General features: G+C 43.0%; 2 protein-coding genes across 3 annotated transcripts; both read right to left on the reverse strand.

Moving 5' to 3' along the window:
• Positions 1–790: 790 nt before the first annotated feature.
• mvp (major vault protein) lies at positions 791–14,882 on the reverse strand. Of its 2 annotated transcripts, XM_022237520.2 has the most exons (15): positions 14,751–14,882; positions 11,748–11,936; positions 10,828–11,023; positions 9,672–10,025; positions 8,946–9,071; positions 8,023–8,133; positions 7,657–7,782; positions 7,019–7,168; positions 6,495–6,733; positions 5,784–5,981; positions 5,331–5,475; positions 4,593–4,804; positions 3,725–3,968; positions 3,049–3,237; positions 791–2,499 (listed from the first exon to the last, which is right to left on the reverse strand). In XM_022237520.2, the coding sequence occupies exons 2-15, from the start codon at positions 11,921–11,923 to the stop codon at positions 2,374–2,376; spliced, it is 2,592 nt and encodes an 863-aa protein (XP_022093212.1). In that variant the 5' UTR covers positions 11,924–11,936; positions 14,751–14,882; the 3' UTR covers positions 791–2,373. The 2 variants fall into 2 exon arrangements, with proteins under 2 accessions (XP_022093212.1, XP_086997319.1); XM_087141193.1 differs by lacking the exon at positions 14,751–14,882 and having other exon boundaries at positions 11,748–11,941.
• A 161-nt stretch (positions 14,883–15,043) lies between these two features.
• On the reverse strand, positions 15,044–18,368 carry LOC110980656 (uncharacterized). Its single transcript, XM_022237543.2, has 2 exons — positions 17,659–18,368; positions 15,044–17,332 (listed from the first exon to the last, which is right to left on the reverse strand). Exons 1-2 carry the CDS (start codon positions 18,167–18,169, stop codon positions 16,698–16,700), a joined length of 1,146 nt encoding a protein of 381 aa, XP_022093235.1. The 5' UTR covers positions 18,170–18,368; the 3' UTR covers positions 15,044–16,697.
• Between the last annotated feature and the right edge of the window lie 97 nt (positions 18,369–18,465).

Here is an 18,465-nt window from a genome sequence, read left to right on the forward strand (position 1 = left end):
TTTATCGGTACCATGCTATTTTCTCATGGCGCGCGGGAGGCACTAATTGCAGGGATTGCTCCAAGCATTTCCCCCCAAAGGCTCTTGTAGGCTACCCCTGCGGCTGGTTTGATTGATGATTATGGGGTATTCGCGATCAGACTACGCATTTGCTATTCCAAAAATGCGGTGATGTGGTTGCAGGGGACGTCAGTGGCAGACCAGGGAAGAGCAGTCGAGATTCTGTCAGGTTTCCCTGGCACGCAAGCCTCGTCCCAAACATTGAAAATTCGACTCATCGCCAAGCGCAGCGTCAGTGTCATTTCTGTACCGGTTCATGGGTGACATTTTAGATCCGGTGCGACTATCAGTTTACGCGCTGTCAGGTTGCCAGATGTTGGAATGTGTGGTTGCTGCTTGCTATTGCACTAGCTGCATTTTTGCACTCCTCAATGAAGAATAAAGCAGGGCAGAACACGGTGTCATTTTCTGAGCATATCCCATTTGCCCTCACATGCTCCCTATTAGTTGAATATGATTGCACACAGAGCATGGACCCAGTAATTCGACGTCTCTCTCATTCTTTAAATATAAACATCTGAAAAAGCCAAACCAGGACACCAAATAGTTCAAATACATCCTCTAATATGACACAATCCTGAAACTCACGTGACAATCTTCATTTAGACAGCCACTTGTGTTATGGATCAAGTGCTAGTCCACCGCATCTCATAGGTATTCAAAATTTCTTCGAAAGGAAAGGGCACAGGGCTAAAGATATTTCAGAATAACTTAGTCAATTCTACTAGAATTGCCATGAAAAATCTTCTCAAAAGTTTATTTGGGGTAAGAAAAAACTCTTAAACTGGATTCAAACACAACATGCAACAAAATAATAGCATCCTCCAAGTTAGCCCAACTACATTTACTTATCCTTGTAGGCTGAAGCCCATCTTTATAAATGACAAAATAAGAGACATTATATTGACTTCAAAAGCCATATATACTATAACAAACTCCTGTTGCACTTCAAAGTTCACGACTAAATTGTAGAATCACACGATTTTAATAGAAATTACGGTAATATATTCTTTCTACTGACGATAATCATTACTTTTGAAAATAAAAGCTGCAATTTCAAAGTACAATATCTTTACCTATGCAAGTGATTTTTATAGACTGATACAATTCTTACTATAATTACTAGGGGATGAAAAATGTATGAGGTATTCCACAATTTAGTTTAATCTGTTTCTGCATTCGTTATTTAGCTGTGACAGAGTCAACTGTTGTGTGTATCTTTACACAGTAGTTTGAAACGTACCATCCCCACACAGCCAATACACAAAGACTTTATGCTAATAATGCACACTTGACAACACTGTTCCCTTAACATCAGGAAGTGGCACTAGCAGTAATACAATCAAGTTAACTGTTTGAAAAGTGAAAATAACTATTGCAAAGTAATATGCAGATATACAATTATCTTGCATTATAGACCTGTACATTCCATGGCTGCTTTTTATCGGTTACAGAGCAAAAAATAAAAATTCTGAATGTTTTGCCTATTTCAGGAGAAGAAAGTGTCACTCGGGATTCATCACCCGCCACCAAGCAAGGAAACATGGGTGCAAAGAAACTAACTCCGATGTGAAAAGGCCGCACATTATGTTCAATTCTTGGAACTGATGTGTCCACTTCACAATCCTTGCTCCACTCATGACTGAAAGTGTATCTAGCAAATAATGCACATAGCTATTATTACCATTCCAACATTTAAGGTTTACTGATTATCAGATGTTCATCTCATTAACTACCCATCCCCAGTACAAGTTCATTCCCCAGCTGTTCTTAATCAACATGGTAAGCACTGCATAGTGACCTATGTTCACTCAAGGTTTATGTTCAGAACTTTACACATAGACACTCAAATACATGCCTGTGCACATTTTATTGGCACCCTAGTTGTGGAGACGACATACATTACAAAGGATAATGGGGACAGATTCGTCATGGGGGCGAATTCTTTAGGTACACATTCAGGCACTGAGTGAAGGGTTACTAAACAACGCCTAGGACACACTTGGCACATTTAGAGAAAAACAAGGAATAAGGATTTTTTTCTGTATACCTTGGAGATTATTTCTTATTTATAGTTAGAAGTTATTTCTCTTTGTACAAAAATGTCATGGTAAATGAAAATATAACCCTAACACTCCTCAATCCTTCTAGTTCAATATGATTTTGCATACACCCTTAAATAGGGATAAGATTGATTAAAAAAAACCAGTGCACAAGGAGACAGGAACCTTTGACTCTTGGTCAAAAAATCCTACTATCTCTACTACTCTCTTCACTTAAATCTCTTCGCTGATTCTCAGATCCCTGTCTACTTTAACTGGTATCTGCCGAGCCGCCGAGACCTCCCAGCATGCCTTGGGCAGTGTTGAACAGATTGATGGGAGCATTTCCGTCCGTGATCAGGGTGGACTTCAGTCCCAGACTCTGCAGGAGTTTCACCTGGGAAGAAATGTGAGGCGTGTCAAGTCATCAGTTAGTTACTCACCAAGGAAATGTGGTATGGACAAGACCAAAGAAATTGCCGGCACAATGATTCAGAGCCATGAACCTTTTTCCTGTTCACTAGTAACAGTTTACCCGTAACCCGTCTCATTACAAATTTCTCTGAATTCTCCACAGTGCAAAATACCAACAATGAGTTCCTGTCTGTCAGCTGTTTAAGGGGTATCAAACACCCATACAAAGGCCTCTGCCTTCTAAAGTATTGCATAATCCACCAAAACCTTCCAATGGACTTTGGAGGATATGGGAGGAATGACAACTCCTACAATTCATGCAATGATACACAGAGGTGGTATACATTCATTTTGTACTTTCTTAACTCGAAACAATTCCTTGTATTTCTTGAAGTTCTGAAGGCAAAAATAAGCGAAGTATAAAAATGGTTCCACAACATCCCCTCAATGTTTGGTTGCCCACTTTTTGGGTATTTCTGCCAAGCAAGACATGAGAAAGCAACCAATGAGGTAGACTTTTAATGCCACCTACCTGCATCTCTGGTCCTGACACGGCGATAGCACGAATGGTGTCCGAACCAATGGAGACAACCATCTTGTTGAACTTCCCAGACTCAATCTCCGCCATCTCCCGAGCCTTGGTAACTTCCATGTCATTCTGCTCGGTGATATACTTGAGCTCTGCCTCACGGGCCTGGGTCAGACGCTCCAGCTCTGATTCCTGGATGGGGGAGAAATATGCAGAGAGATGAGATTAGATAAGCCCTAGACCACCAGGGTACGTAGGCTAGAAAGCCAGCTGAACATAGAAATCTGCTCAGTGCAGCAACATCACCTACCACCCATTACAGCATCCAATAAACACACTAATCTCTGATTGATTGGCATCTGTCTCAGAACTGATGGTCATCACTGCTACTTGCAAGAAGCATGGCACGTGTTAAATAAGTGTTCAGAAACAGTTGACATATACCAAAAGGGACACAAAGCTCTTTTCACTGAAGGCAGTCTCGAAATGTGGAATGGAAGAATATGTGTGAGTCTAAGCAGAAACGTGCTTTAACAGGAAAGTCCATTCCTACAGTGAGGGGGCGAGGCGACTGTCCCATCTACCTCTGAAAATGATTCCAAATCTAAGAAGTGTCCTCTAACTTCGAAAGCCCTCTCCTTAATGGAAATTTAAGTGAACAGACATAACAAATACTCACGGCTTCGATCTTGGCAGCCTCTGCCTTCAGCTTGGCCTGCTCCACTGCAGCTTCACCCTCGATGCGGGCCGCCTCGGCACGGCTCTGGGCTTCCGCCTTGGCCTGCCCGGTGCTCTCCACAGCTGCGCTGTTGGCCTGCAGGAGGAGCAGCTCCTTGCGAGCCTTCTCTGCCTCCGCCTCGTCCAAGATCTTTTGGCGCTCCAACCGGCCCTTGGCCTCCTGCTCCAAACGTTCAGCTTCATGTCTGAAATGAGAAGATTGAAGGGACGAAATTAGGCTTGGGCTTCTAAGATACTGTGCAACCAGACTTCACTCGGTACTTCCACAGATTTCTGAGAAATGCACTGCTTGGCTCTGGTGGAATTGGGGTGAACTTTAACTTGCTTCTGGCAAGTACTAACAACTCTACAAACTCAGACTTTACCACAGGCGGGCTTGTTCAAATCCTATATTTCATATGTATTTTCGATACTATTTAAATAAATACAGAAATTCGTTTTGTTGTTGAACCGCACTGTTTCTACAATTACTAAGAAATAAAAGAAAAAATTCTGCAGAGGTGGATAATTGGTCACCCATGCTACATGCAGAAATGAGAAATGTAGTTTATGCGAGTCAAACAGGTAGTTTTATCAAACAGGTGTGTCTTCATGTGCATCAAACCTAAAAGGAAAGAAACTGTCCATTTTTAAAATACTACATGTGAGGAATTCATCGCTACTTGGTAAATATCTCTGACCAGCCTGGAGCTTCTAATGAGGAACCAATTTGGAGGAAAAATGTGCCTATATTGGAGCTCTGATTTTCTAAACCTGGTAAGAGTAGTACTGCCCCCCCAAAAAAGTAGGGAGCAATCCCTGGAATTTACTTGGCTGCAGCCTCCTGGGAGTTGGTGGTGATCTCGATGGCCAGCTGAACCGACTTCTGCAGGGCATCTCGGGTCCGCTGGTCCACAGGCTCCACGGACTGGATATCAATGCTGGTGATGACCATGTTGTTCTGGGGGAAGCGGAAGCTCTCCTTCACCTTCAGGTTCTCGTCAAGGCCAAAGACGGAGGCACGGATGATCTTGGCCGAGTTCTGTGCAAAAAAAAAAAGAAAGTGTGAGAAAACACAGTTGACGTCTCATGACCTTAGCAATGACCTGTGATCCTTGCCACTCAAAAAGTAGTTTAGTATCTGGCTGGCAAAGGGTTTGATTTTGTTAACTCATTTTGCTGCAGGAATTGTATTGATCTGAATTCCAGTAAAACTGACCGTAAGAATTTCACAGAATGCAAATCTTTTCAGGCTGTATGGGCATGAACTATGAAAAAGTATCACAGAAGCCAAATCTTTGCTATTCTTATTTAAAGCCAAGTGCTCCGTTAGAAATTCCAGTAAGCATGGCCTGTGTCTATTCTGTGCATATGTCAATCACCATTATCTTCACATGGTTTGCCTTGTTATTTGATACCTGCAGTTGTGACAATTCCAAATGTTTCCACCTTATACTGAAGCCAACTACTTTGCTTACACAGAGCTACTGAGAAACCTTCCCTCCCATTTTGTCTTCAATTTCTGTTAGATCAAAAGAGATGGAGAGAGAAGTTCCCTGCCAGTTTACCTTGTGGAAGTCATCAAAGGCGACTCCCGCCACTGCCCCTCGGATGCGGGAAGCGATGGCTTTGCAGGCATCACCAATGAAGTCGGGAACACTGAAGAGCTTTGCGGCATCTGCTACACTGCTCTGCTTGTTGACGTCCAGGTGCCTAAATGTAAAAAAAAAAAAAATCATCCACAGCTGACTTAGAGTGTCTTACTGCTGAAGTACTATATTTTGATCAGTACAAGTGCCCCATTATCAAAATAGTTCCATCTACTTTTGATGAGCTTGCCACCACTACAGAAGTTTTTTACTCGGAACAGTTGTTGGTCCTTACAAAGTACTAAAACCATTCAAACTGTGTCTGTCTGCACTGCAGGAAGGGAAGGTTAAGATGAAGCTCCTTTAGTGGCTCTAGACGCTTACAACTCATTCTGGTAGGTTGAATTGTGGCAGGTCAAATCAAAAGCCTACCAGTTGTATGACAGCTGAAGCTGCAGCCGGGCGTGGTCGGAGGTCTCAATCGTGATGATATCGGTGCAGAAGTCGGGACCGAGTAGGAGGCACAGGGACTTGATGACGTTGGGCCGTTTGGGCTTGCCTCCGGACAGACTCAACTGCGTGAACTGCTCATCAGGACCAAGCATGACCAGCTCGGGACCAAACACAACCCTGAAAGATAATTCAAATGTAAAGACATGATGCAATGTTAATGTGTAAACTCAAGATAAAATTAAACGCACAAAGTACAAAGTAACAATTTGTAACAGCATCGTGTGATGCAATAATCACTTCTCGAAATCAGCTATGCAAGGGGTCAACTGACTACCTATTTTACTGTATTTTTAACCTAATCAAGGTTTTACAGCTTCTTGGTATTAGGCATAAATGTTGAGCTAGTCTCAATTGTTCTTCATTGGACAATCTCTTGAATTACCATGGGCTCTTCAAACCAAAAACAAAAGGGCCTTTTCCTTGCTTCTTGCATCCAAGTATTGGAACATGCAAATTGATGACCAGCAATTTTCAAAAATACAAACAGTGCACTGCACTGCACGGGTCAAGATGAAGTACAAATTGTTTATGTTTATGAGATGCTTAGGTCACAGTTGCTGCTGAAATTGAACTGCGTCTGAGCATATTGTTGATCGTTAGCAAAGCTGAAATTCCCATGAACCTCCTTACCTTGCCTCTTTCTCTTTGTAGTCGTAGATCTGCACGGCAGCATTGTGGGGCACGCGGAAGGTCACCACTCGAGTCTTCTCCCTGGACTTGTCCCTGCCGCCGCCCGAGCTGCGGTCACCCCGGTCGGCCAGGGGGTCCTTCATGCTGATCAGCAGGCCCTCCACAGCAGGTGGCAACTCCTTCTCCCAAAGCTCCTCGTCCTGGTTCAGCATGTAGGTTATGCCAGTGATGGCACGCACCTAAAAGACCACAGAGGATGAAAAATGGACCATGTCACTCCTTTGCCATTGTTTTGCATTAATTTGCGGCTTATCCAAGACAATTTATAAGTCAAGCCAGTGCCACCAATAATGCAATTAGACATTATTGAACATTAACCCCAACTCCCTACCACTCATGTAAGTTTAACAAGACCAAACTCTGGGGAATTTGACCCCAAAAGGTTTCCCAATAAAGTCAGTTCACCTTCACATTTCCTTGGAGCATGAAGCAGCCTTTGTGCTATTCTCTTGTTAGATTCTCACCTTTCCAGTCTTGGTGTCCCTGACATAGATACCCTCGTTCTCATCCAGGGGGATGGCCTTACGCCGGTCCATGACCTCTACCTCCACTGGAGGGACGTACTCCTTGGGGCCCCGGATCATCCACTTGTCACCCGGCTTGCGATCCACATCCTGAGTAGCGGAAACAAAAACAACACAAATTAAAACTACACCATTTTTTTAGTAATATTGAAAAGGAGAGGAATTTTCTGTTTATTTCTAATAACTAAAGCATTCCTAATCATCACCCCTCCATGCCTCCACTCACCTGCCAAAATTGATCAATCTCTACATTAGGAGCCTTGTTTACGGGTATTCGAAAGAGTGTGAACAGATCTTTTAGGCAACCAAATTTTCAGAGATATACGTCACTTACTGAAGTCATGAAGTGTGAGATTAATCTCCGATACAGACAACCTGTTGTTGCAGTATACACTAACTTTGACTGAAAAGTGCCAGTGCTGCCAACAGCGCTAGCCATGGATAGTTTTTAGTTTGCAAGTTTACAATCCACACTTATGTTAGACTCATGTCCAGTGTAAAACTGGACTGTACAAGTGATTACGAGCAATTATCTAATAATCAAATTTACACAACATAAATGCCTCAAAAGCACTTACAGCATCTGTATCAGTGAAAGCCTCCTGAGACCTAAGCACAAGCCCTTCATCCTCACCCAGGACAAAGACATCCTGGATGCCCTTCTCAAGTCGCTCACCAGGACGCAGGAAGAAAGACTTCTCACCCTGTGGATCAAAAAGGAGAAGCATTCTTCTTTTCCTTCTTCATTAAAATTAAAACAGATAATCATGGTGAACAAGGTACGCATTGTTGAACGGAGGTAAGGTCTGTAGGAGGATCTTCAAAATAGTTAAATCTGGAGCGCTAATGACTATCCACACAAGGTACGCATTGTTGAACGGAGGTAAGGTCTGTAGGAGGATCTTCAAAATAGTTAAGTCTGGAGCGCTAATGACTATCCACACCTTGACAAGCTTCTTCTGGCCAAGCTGGGGTTTGCCGTCAGCGTCTACAGGATCCAAGATGACACAGTACTGCCTGTTGGTCAATGTAGTGATGGCGACAACTCCAACCACCTGCAACATGTACAGTAAATGTACTTACAAATGAGAACAGACACCCAACGATTAACCCATGAATTAGGAGTCTTCATAGGGCTGCATTGGAATCTGTTGCCCAGGGCCAGGCCTTCGTCCCTTGGACAGAATGATGAAAGATGTTAGCTGTAGCTCTGAAAGCCCATTTCAGACGTGGCCTACTGGTACATCAACCAAAGTCCAACACTAAACCATTGAACTGCACTTGTAAATTCTTTGTTTCAGGATATCAAGACCCATGTAAAGTTAGGCAATGTTGGAAATTCATAGCTGCAGCTGGAAATAACAGGTGCACCCGGAGAAGCTGCTGGTTAGCAGCTGGGGTCACTTCCCTTGGAAGTGTATGTTACTCCCACCTGTGGCCATTTTGTTCCGATCCTGCCTGGCAGTGGCTTAGATCTACTATCAGGAATCCATGAATGCATTTGTATGGATTTTGATGGATGAAACTTTGAAAGTCACTGGTTCAGAAATCACTTACATTTACAAAGCATTTCACTTGAACAATGAAATGTACAGCGTAAGAGAATCTGCATACCTTATAAGGTAATAGAAACTAAGAATTTTGAAAATGAAAATGAGGGGAAAATTAGTCCTCAGTTTTGCTTTATTAATACCACTCTTGCGATATAAATTCATTCACAATCCACTTACTACTCTAAACTGGTTGCAAAACCTTACATGTATCTCTGTACAAATCTGCAAAAGGTGCTGGTACTGATTTGTCTGCAACTGCACGTATTCTGTAGCAAGATTATCTCACCTACATGTACAAAGCTAGAGGAACTTACCTCCTCATACACCTGAGGAATGTGAGTCTCAGTGTCCTCCATGGTGATCAGCCACTCCTCCCCGTTCTTCCTGACCACACCACCATCATCTTTGAAGGTACGGGTTGCTCGGACATGGAGTGCTTTCTGCAAATACAAATTCCATGCACAGGTACCAGTTCAACGATAAGTTTCAAATTCACCCCTGGAGTTAAACGTGAGCCTGATGGACGCCGCGAGATCCAACAAGAGCAGTTTCTGTTGGATCTTGAAACAAAAACAGTAACGCACCACCAAACTTTCACGATAAACTCGACTGCGCCCTTGTTACTGAAATCTGAAAGACTCAGCAGTCTCCCGCAACATGTGAAATGCAATAAGGGCAATTCACAATAGTGCACCTCCAAGAGTTTGCAATGCGTTGACCAATCACAATGCGCGAAAACTGTCAACCGAATGCACGCTTGGAAAGGGTCGACAGATTTTGTGTTAAGTCTGTGTTAATTTTGCTGTAGGCAAACTTATTTAAGGCTACCTATCCTCTGGCTAGCTATCCTCTATTCATGGCCTGAAGATAACTTTTTCTAGCAGAAGGTGTGTGGAAGGTTGTGAATATTTTGAGTTCACCACTCTGAGATGCTGTGCCTAACTTATCACTAAAAATTCAGCCTAGGAAGTGAGCTAAGGTTATTTCAGCCATCATTCAAGTAACTGATACAAGAGTTCAATCTACAAGCATGCTTTTACCTTATCCGTCAGAACGTAGGCATTGACCACACCCACAACCTCCTCGTAGGCCCCCGGCAGGTAGGCGCCGATCTTCTTGACCAGCCACTCCTCCCCAGTCACCCGGGCGGAGCCCTGTCGGTCCTCTGTCTCCTTGCGGGCCCGCAGCTTGATGGCCTGGTTGGCCTTGATGACTGTGGCACGGATTGTCTCATCCACTACCACCTCCTTGCGGGGGATGTAGGTGCCGGGCCCCTCAAAGAGCCACTCGTCCCCGGCCACCCGCTTGGTCTTGGCCTCCTCGTCGTCAAAGTCCAGGACTGCGCGCAGACGGAGAGCAGAGTTGGCAGGGACGACTTTGAGGGCAGTTACAGGCTAAAGCAAAAAAACAAAAGGACTGCATTATATATACACTTATTTCAATGCTGCCATAATTCAACAAGGATGATACAATATGACACAATTACATTAACATAACATGTTGATATATTAACAATCGATGTAATATTGAACATTAAAGGAAGAGCAACATCTAGGTCCGGGGAGAGGCAACTTTTGTTCCCCAGCCTACGGACAGACAAACAAATGGAAGGCATGCCTGGTGAGACGAAGTGCATAAAATGGTGTAAGATAGCGAATGAGGCCATCATTATCCCCATTACCATGTTTTAGTATGCACAGATAAACATCAGCCATAAAAAATATGTCTCAATATTGCCATGCCAAAATACAATTACATGTAATGTTTTGATACCATATGTTCACTAATCTTTCCACATACTACATTAATATTCCCCAATTTCAAATTTTCCAGTGGTCATTTGCATAATTACAAGACAGTTTTTGGCAAATAATCAATAATTCAACCATCACGTATGAGAAGGAAATAACAATAGCAACTGTTGCTTCTTTTTAACATGAGACTACCATTTCAAAACATCAGAAGTGCACTTCAAAGTTCATGTACATTAGCATTACCCTACCGCACCGTCGCATTACCCTTTTAATACATGATATTTGAACCAGCATATTAATTTGCAGGTTGGAATGCGGTTCATAAACACAATTATTTGTTTTCTCTCAAATGATATGTCTCGAAAGCTCAGATGCTTTGAAGCCAGACGAATGGGAAGATCAAAAGTCCTGGTCTATCAAGAGAGAAAATTCTGACAGTTACCAGCTTCAGGATTTCCCCCGGGTAGAGAGGGAAAGGGTCTTGGGCCAGACGTATCTCCTGGTCGGCATGGTTAAGCTTGATCTGCCCGCTCTGGTCCACGATCACTGAGCCATCCTCGTTGCGCTGGACAGGGTTCTCAATGATGCAGTAGTGACGCGGGGGGACCATGATCATCTTCTCGGGACCGAAGATGACCCTGGAGAAGATATCAAAAGAACGAGCAACGTTGAGGCTCAAGAACAGATACATGTATTAAACATTTTCTCTTTTAACCAGACTCTACTTTTTCCATAAGTCTCCCAGTTTTGTAAAATTTTCAACTGTACATAGCCCGGTAGAAATTTATTTAGCATTAGTCTTGATGTGCCAATTTTGTTCAAGCAATAAAGAGCGTAAAAATTTTTAATGTTTAGTGGATGCCCAAGAAACATGCTTAAGGGATTCAGGACTTAAAGTCACACTCTGTCTTTTACCTTAAGCCACGTAGGGAATAAAAAAGAAATGTGACATGATCTGCATACACAACTAGACACTAGACAGACACGTCCTTGTCAAAATGCACCAATTGCTCAGGCAAAGATTTTCTGCGAGATCAATCACGGGCACCATGCATGCATTTAGAATGTCACAACACCTTATCAGTCAAAGACGGAAATTATGCACATGTGTAGAATTTACACAGGAGTGTCACACCACTGAAGTAACTGTAACAGGGCCTTCTCACTCTGGTCGCTGAATTAAACACCAATGAATGCATGAAGTGTCTCCCAAAATTAGTGACAGCAATGCATCATATTCTGTTTCTACATCTTTCTTCCACAGGTAACCAGCATGGACAAGCACATCATGCTCAGAAGTTACATAAAATTTCACTCAGTTTACATTACAAGAAGCACATCCACATTCAACCCCTGACTTACCTTTCGTGGTCCTGCCTGATAAAGGTGCGGGGCCCAGTCTCCACCGTGGTGACATTGGTGTTGTGGTTGAGGACATGGATGAAGTAGTATGGAGGAATTCTGTAGATGGACTCCTCAGAGCCACCCCCACCCCCAAAGTTAAGGGGGTTACTTCCACGCTTTCCCTTATCGCTCATGGTGGGTCTTTTTCTGTGATCAGATGCAATCAAGATGTCAATTTCATTGTAAGCTAAGGTAGCAAGGGATACCAATTTTCCAGCCCCAACTGGTGTAGCATCACTGCTGCTATTCTTAATTGTCAAAGAATGGAGTCTGTAAAGAAAATGTAGTGACAGACCATTCACTTTTAACATGGGGGATATATACATGTATTCTGTGGACACCTACAAACTTGTGTACAGAATGAAAAACGGACCCCTGTTTTGAATCTTATTGCCTAAACAGAGGTGATGAAAACCCACAAAAACTGGCAACAAAGTTCTCTGCACAGAAACTCTTGGTCATGGAATTCTTTGCTTGCCGGTGAATTATACCAGTGACAGTTCAGGCAAATATTTTCAGTGGCATTTAAAAAATTTCTGCTGCATTTAACAAAAATTCTTCTCTTAAAATGAGCTGTGCCAGAAAAATTGGGCCACGGACTCAAACCCAATGCATACTCAAAGCATATTAAACACAAAAATCATCTTACAGGAAAAATTCAACCCTCTCTGTATCTGCAATTTGAATGGTTCTGATGTCCAGAGTCCACATGGAGCAGAAGCACAAGCATCAATTTCATCAGCTGGTGAGGAGTGTTCATTTTACGAGTAGCAAACTAGCAATGCCCCCATAATGTCTGCATTTCACAGTCATTTGTGAACCAGCGAAGTGCAGCTCCTACCGAAGGGGTGGTCATTGCTAGGAAAATTGCACCCTCTCTTGGTCCAGCTCGGGGCTCATAACAAAACAAACTCTGTGTTCTTTCACTTTCGTCTCACAAATGGATACAAATTCCACTGACAGTTCGATGAAGCACCTTTACTCACTGTGTGCACTGAGTATGTACTTCCTCTATCACGGCCTCCATTTTATGACTCACTCAACCGTTTTCCCCTCGTGACTATGTGACTTATTGAACAAAATCACTGTACAATGTTGAGGACAGAACTTTGTGGAATTTTTTCAGTACAACGTTCTCTTCCTGATCACAACTGAACAATACACTCTCATTTGTACCATCTACCTGAGGGTAAAAGGGTCATAAATTGCTACAGTGTGTGTAATCAAAAACAGCACTAGTTTGAAGCTTCCATGAAGTAAGGGTAATCAAGCAAAGCATACATGTATGTCCCTTTCGTCCCTTCTGCTGCTCTGCAAGACGCAAATACATGTACAACACGGCTTTCTGAAGTAGTTCATATCCAAACATCAATCAAAACCCTGTGCACAAACCCTACGAAGCTGGTCTGAAAAATTGTCTGAGTTTTGTAATAAAAATACTTCAATATTTTCACTGTCAAATGTGAATGTTTATGACATGATCATGTCCTGATGGCTAATAAACCTCAGAAAGAGAAAATTCATGATGTCTGTATATGGAACTCTACATGTAACTCAGCTTTCTATATTCTTACCGAAACAATCTGACCCCTGTGATTTTCTTTAGGGCACATGCCTTGTCACAACTGCAAAAAACTTCCACGCTGCATTAGTGTACCAATTGAATATATTTCATCACAACGTAAAGCCAAGGCTTGGTGCTGATCCCTAATACCACTGCAAGTGAACTGTGTACCAGACAGTCAATGCAGAATACTCTACAAAAGACTTCATCAGGGAAGAGTTCCATGTACGGACGCCAGTCATTATTCCCTACAGTGACCCTATTGGCCATCAGAAAGCAAAAACATGTCCAGAAAAGTTCACTTTAGGAGGGAAAATACGAATTTGTTTACTTAGAAAATCACTTAGAATTTTTCAGACCAGTCTCATAAGGTTTTTGCACACGGTGTCGAGTGGCGTCTGTATATGGAACGCTCTCCCTGCATAATTTGCAAGCTAAAGAATATGTGGCAGAACACTTTTTTTGCAGACAGGAAACTTTGAAGAGCATCTGGGAAACATAAGTTTCATGTGGCCTACTCAGTAATTTAACCCAAACCATCCCCAGAAACACTTCCATTGCACTGGAATGCATAGCCTAGAGCAACTCCCTTCAAACACTTTCCAAAATACGGAAACATTTAACAGCGTAATTTTTTCTCAATAACAAGGTATCCTCGCACACCTCAATCCCAATCTTATGCACATTGTTCGATGTCAAGGGTGGAAATTCAGAAAGATTTCCACATCCGGACATCACCTGATATCCTGTGCAAAAACCCTGGGACTGGTTTGAGGAATTGTGCACGTAAATTGTTCAACAACATTTTCAGAGTTATTTGACTCAATTTGAGGACATGTTATCTTTTTCCGATGGCTAACAAACTACCGCAATGGAAAATTTGTGATGTCTGTATATGGAACTTTCCCCGGAAATTATTTTGATCGTGAAATACCAGCTGAATACTGCATCCTGTACAAGAATGCAGTAGAAAATTCCCAGATTACATGAATTCATCTTCTTGGAAGCAGATGTCAACATGGTCAATATGGAGCTGGGTATTCTGGGAACAGGCACAATTTTATTTGCTAGGGCGGCATTCAGGTGAAGCTTTAAATTGTATGCTTCACGAAAATATATTTTCTGCCATGTTCTTGGGTCCATGCGTTGCTGAACACGGCCTCCAATCCACTCGAGCGTGATAATTTCACACGCCCGCAGCATTGACGACAGCAACAACTACATGTAGAAGTTACAAACTGCACAAATACCGCTCGCCCAGCAGCTCAACTACAAAATCCCTCTTTTTGGTAAGCTGTGCAGCATACCCAGCTGGCAAACCAAGAAGAGCATTACAAAAAAGCCTTGCGATTATTTTTTGCTAAATTTAAAGGACGAAAGGCTCACAATCTACTTACCACTTCCGCGGAATGCAGAACTATGCAGGACTGAGCTCAGAGCGCAGCGAAATATACGCAGGGCGTGTTGCGAGGCACTTGTGCAATGGTGGTCAAACATGGACCAATCAGCGTTCAGCACATTAACCAGACGCCCACCTATGTTACTATTACTAGCGATTACATCATATTTTCTTCACTCTTTGCACATGCAGAACGAGCGTAACCCGTTTGCGGACGTCATCAAATAAACAGGCCTCGGTGACAAAACAAAGACCACCTTACAACTAAGGCAGCTAAGTGTTATAAAGACTGCTGACCCTTGCAAAAAATAAGCATTTTTGTTTCACTTTTGTGACTCAAACTGATTGCCACAAACTATTTCAATGCAGGATGTCTGAGGAAAAACAAACAAATTAAACACATGAAAAGTTAACTGACGCTAACGAAATCTGGCGGACTGATCGGCAGGATCACAATTATAACTTATTATGGTTGGTCCGATTCGATAGATGTTATTTGCCTCTCAGTATAGGCCTACCTATTGCTAAATCCCATGCATCCAGTAGTCTTGCAAATCGTTTCACCATCACGCATACTTTGTGTGTTTCACAAAGGCGAATTTTAGAAAACAACCATTCTAGAAAATACGGAAAGGGGTGAGATGAGAAGAAACAAACAACTGAGGAAACGCTGATGCAAGCAGCTGCAAGCTTTTGCAATTGGTGTCTGAGCAGTAGGCTGAGTCACTCGTTGACATCGAGCTTACAGTGCTTTATCGTTGCAGTTCATCAGTCAGCAGTCAACCAACATGATCAGAGACGGGCTCAGTGAATCACCGTGACAGCCAAGGCAACTGCTACACCGGCGCATAGATTGCTCACGGGTTCGACTGGGGATACCTCATTAAGTCCTTTTTACATTTTACTCATTAATCAAGACTGTATACGGTCTTCGAATTCGAAGCCTCTGAAAAGATATACATACCATCAAAGAAAACATCGACAACAAAATAATATAACGATCCAGTCCTCAACCCTGAAGATCGTGAGATGTTGGAACTTGAGAACACTATTATGACGGATTCATTTACATGATTTGGGATCGATGGAATAATTCAGCATTTCATAACACAATCACACACACCCTTCAGCTTTAAGTTTCCACCATTGCCACGATTAATGGCAGGGACATATTTGAAAATTAAAATTTACAAAATAAAAAGTGCAAATGCATGCAGCTTTAATTTACAGGCAATGGATCCATCGATCAGTGACCTTTGGATTAGGTACAGGTCAAAGAATGAACAAATATTAAGAAACAAACCAGCTATGGAGAACTTTGAATATCACACTGTCAGGGCGGATCCCGGGGTACCTGTCCCCGGATTGCTGTTGTTCTTGTTTTCTTTCAAAACAATGAGAGAATATTCTGAGATTACTATACTTCCTTTTATTCAAAAAAGCCTGCAGTTCCCAAATTTTCGCTTCTCACAAGAGCCATAAAACGTTTCGTAAAGAATTAAATTCCCTTTTTGGGCCCCCAAAAAATGCCCCGGTGGTTCAGGATCCGCTCTTGTATTTATTATTATATTATGGTTTACCTATAGTTCCGTGAAGTTGTGGTCATGAAATTATTAGGCGGCCCTCCCCCCAACAAATCCGGTTCCTTCAAAAAAGTATATAAAAAGTTACATCTTCAAAATAGTCTTATTTTTTTCCTTTCAATTGACACCCTGGACCATCACTTCGACAGTTTGCGGAACAAAGCTTTTTTAATCAAAGGGTGTGTACCGCTACTACATGAATTGGTAGTCCTATTTATGACGTCTTTATTGTAATTTTTCACAGAAAATCAGAGCTAGAGAAGATGTTACAGTCTATATCTTTGACAGCCAAACGGAGAATGGTTAATACATCCAAGCTACCCTTACTTTGAGCCAATAATCATTCACAGCGAAAAGCGATTTTACAGTTCTGCTGTGCATGGATTATGCTCGCAAAGTTCTTCACCGCCGAATTCTATGGCCGCTCCCTCAAACGATTTCATATCCATCAGGTGGTAGCTGAAGTATCCTCTTTTGTAAACAGCAATGTCCACTGTTGCCATGAAACTTTCCACCAAGACCTTTTGAAATCCGTATTCTGTGGGCCCCCTCAGACACTTCTGCAGGGTCGCAGGAGGGGCTCTGGCTTCTACTATCACCTTGTACCAAAATGAAAGCACTTCGATTCTCGCCACACCGTTACATCCATCGGCAGTCATTCTGCTGATTGAATTGTCAGGGCGAAAGTCCAGCTCTACGTCGGCCCCGTAGTCGCGGTAACCGAATAGGTGAGCGGTTATCGACAAATAACCCAAGAACTTGAGGACGCCGAAAGTTCCCGCGAAGACTGTCGAGCCGGAGGAATCGACCCCTTGCATCCAAATCCAAGATGGAGGAAAACCATCTCCCCAGTTCTTCTCTTGATGCATTCTGGCGTTGCCATGGATTGTCAGGCCGTCTCCTCGACTCTCCCAGGTGTAGTCCCCGAATGTTGAGAGGCTATAAACGAACCAGTGGAGTGGAATAAATGGAAGATTGCTCAACCACCCCTCTGGCCCTAAAATGGGAAAAAGAGAGAGAATGGCGCTTCTTATGTTAACGCTTGCTAAACAATCAAGTTTTTTAGTACCCCTTCCATAACATGCGTGATGTCCCTTTCAATGGCACGACAGCTTACAACTCTGTGCCACATTAACACAACTGCCAACGCATCCGAGGTCTTTCTCAACAGAGATTTGAGTCTTGATTGCTGTGTAGAACTCGATTGCAGCCTATAACCCCTCGCCCCTAACACTGAAAGAAAAACATTAGCTTTGGCAAGTAAATGCCATGAGAAAGTCATCATGCCACGTCAAGAATTACTGCATCTTGATCAACGTATACCTTGCCCAACTGGTCCCCATGGCACTGGAGCGCCAAAGCTCCCAGCCAAGCTTTTGTCCCCGATTGTGAAGTTAAAAACTGTCGATTCGGCCGTCACGTTGAATGACCCGTATGGGTCAGCGGCCCATCTGAAATTTGCCGGACTACGATTGTCTGGGTTCTCCGTCACGGGCATCCCACCGTCCACTGTCACAGAGATGTGGTCTGGATCGGGGAAGGCCTCCGCAACCACGAATGGCGCTTGGTCTCCGGCGCTGCAAACAATAGCAACGTACGTCAGCGGGATTGACTTTTTCCGCTCGGCAGTGGGTTTGGGCAACACCCGACCGAAGAGGACGCCGAACGATTGTGGGGTGGACGTGTCTGTCAAACGGGCGTACCAGCCCTCGATGAACGGTCCAATGGAGGGGTAGACATGTGGGTCGTACTGGTTAGCAATCCCAAACTGGAAAAATAATACGTGTACCAAAGCAAGACTTCCAAACAAAGCCTTCACGACAGGGCGTTTCATCTTCCAAAATGAAGTTTGGTTTATCAGATCTTTTGAATATAGTCACAGAGTCCAAAAGGGGTGTTCAGTTTATGTGATTTGCGACTGGGTTTACGATTAGGTTTTAAATGGGCAGACGTATATTGTGCATGTGATGATAGCTAGTGGTGTCTTTGATTGCATATTTCATAACAGATGATAACATGATAGCAGTGCCAGGACGTTCACAGTTTGTTGGTAGAAGTGAACTTTGAGCTGCCAAGTCCCAACTGTGACCTGAAAGGGAAATGCAATCGAGTAGGGTCCGACAGTGTTAG

Source organism: Acanthaster planci, linkage group LG09, assembly GCF_054643075.1.
Source record: "Acanthaster planci isolate LZ-2023a linkage group LG09, COTS_SCS, whole genome shotgun sequence".
Lineage (NCBI taxonomy): Eukaryota > Metazoa > Echinodermata > Asteroidea > Valvatida > Acanthasteridae > Acanthaster > Acanthaster planci.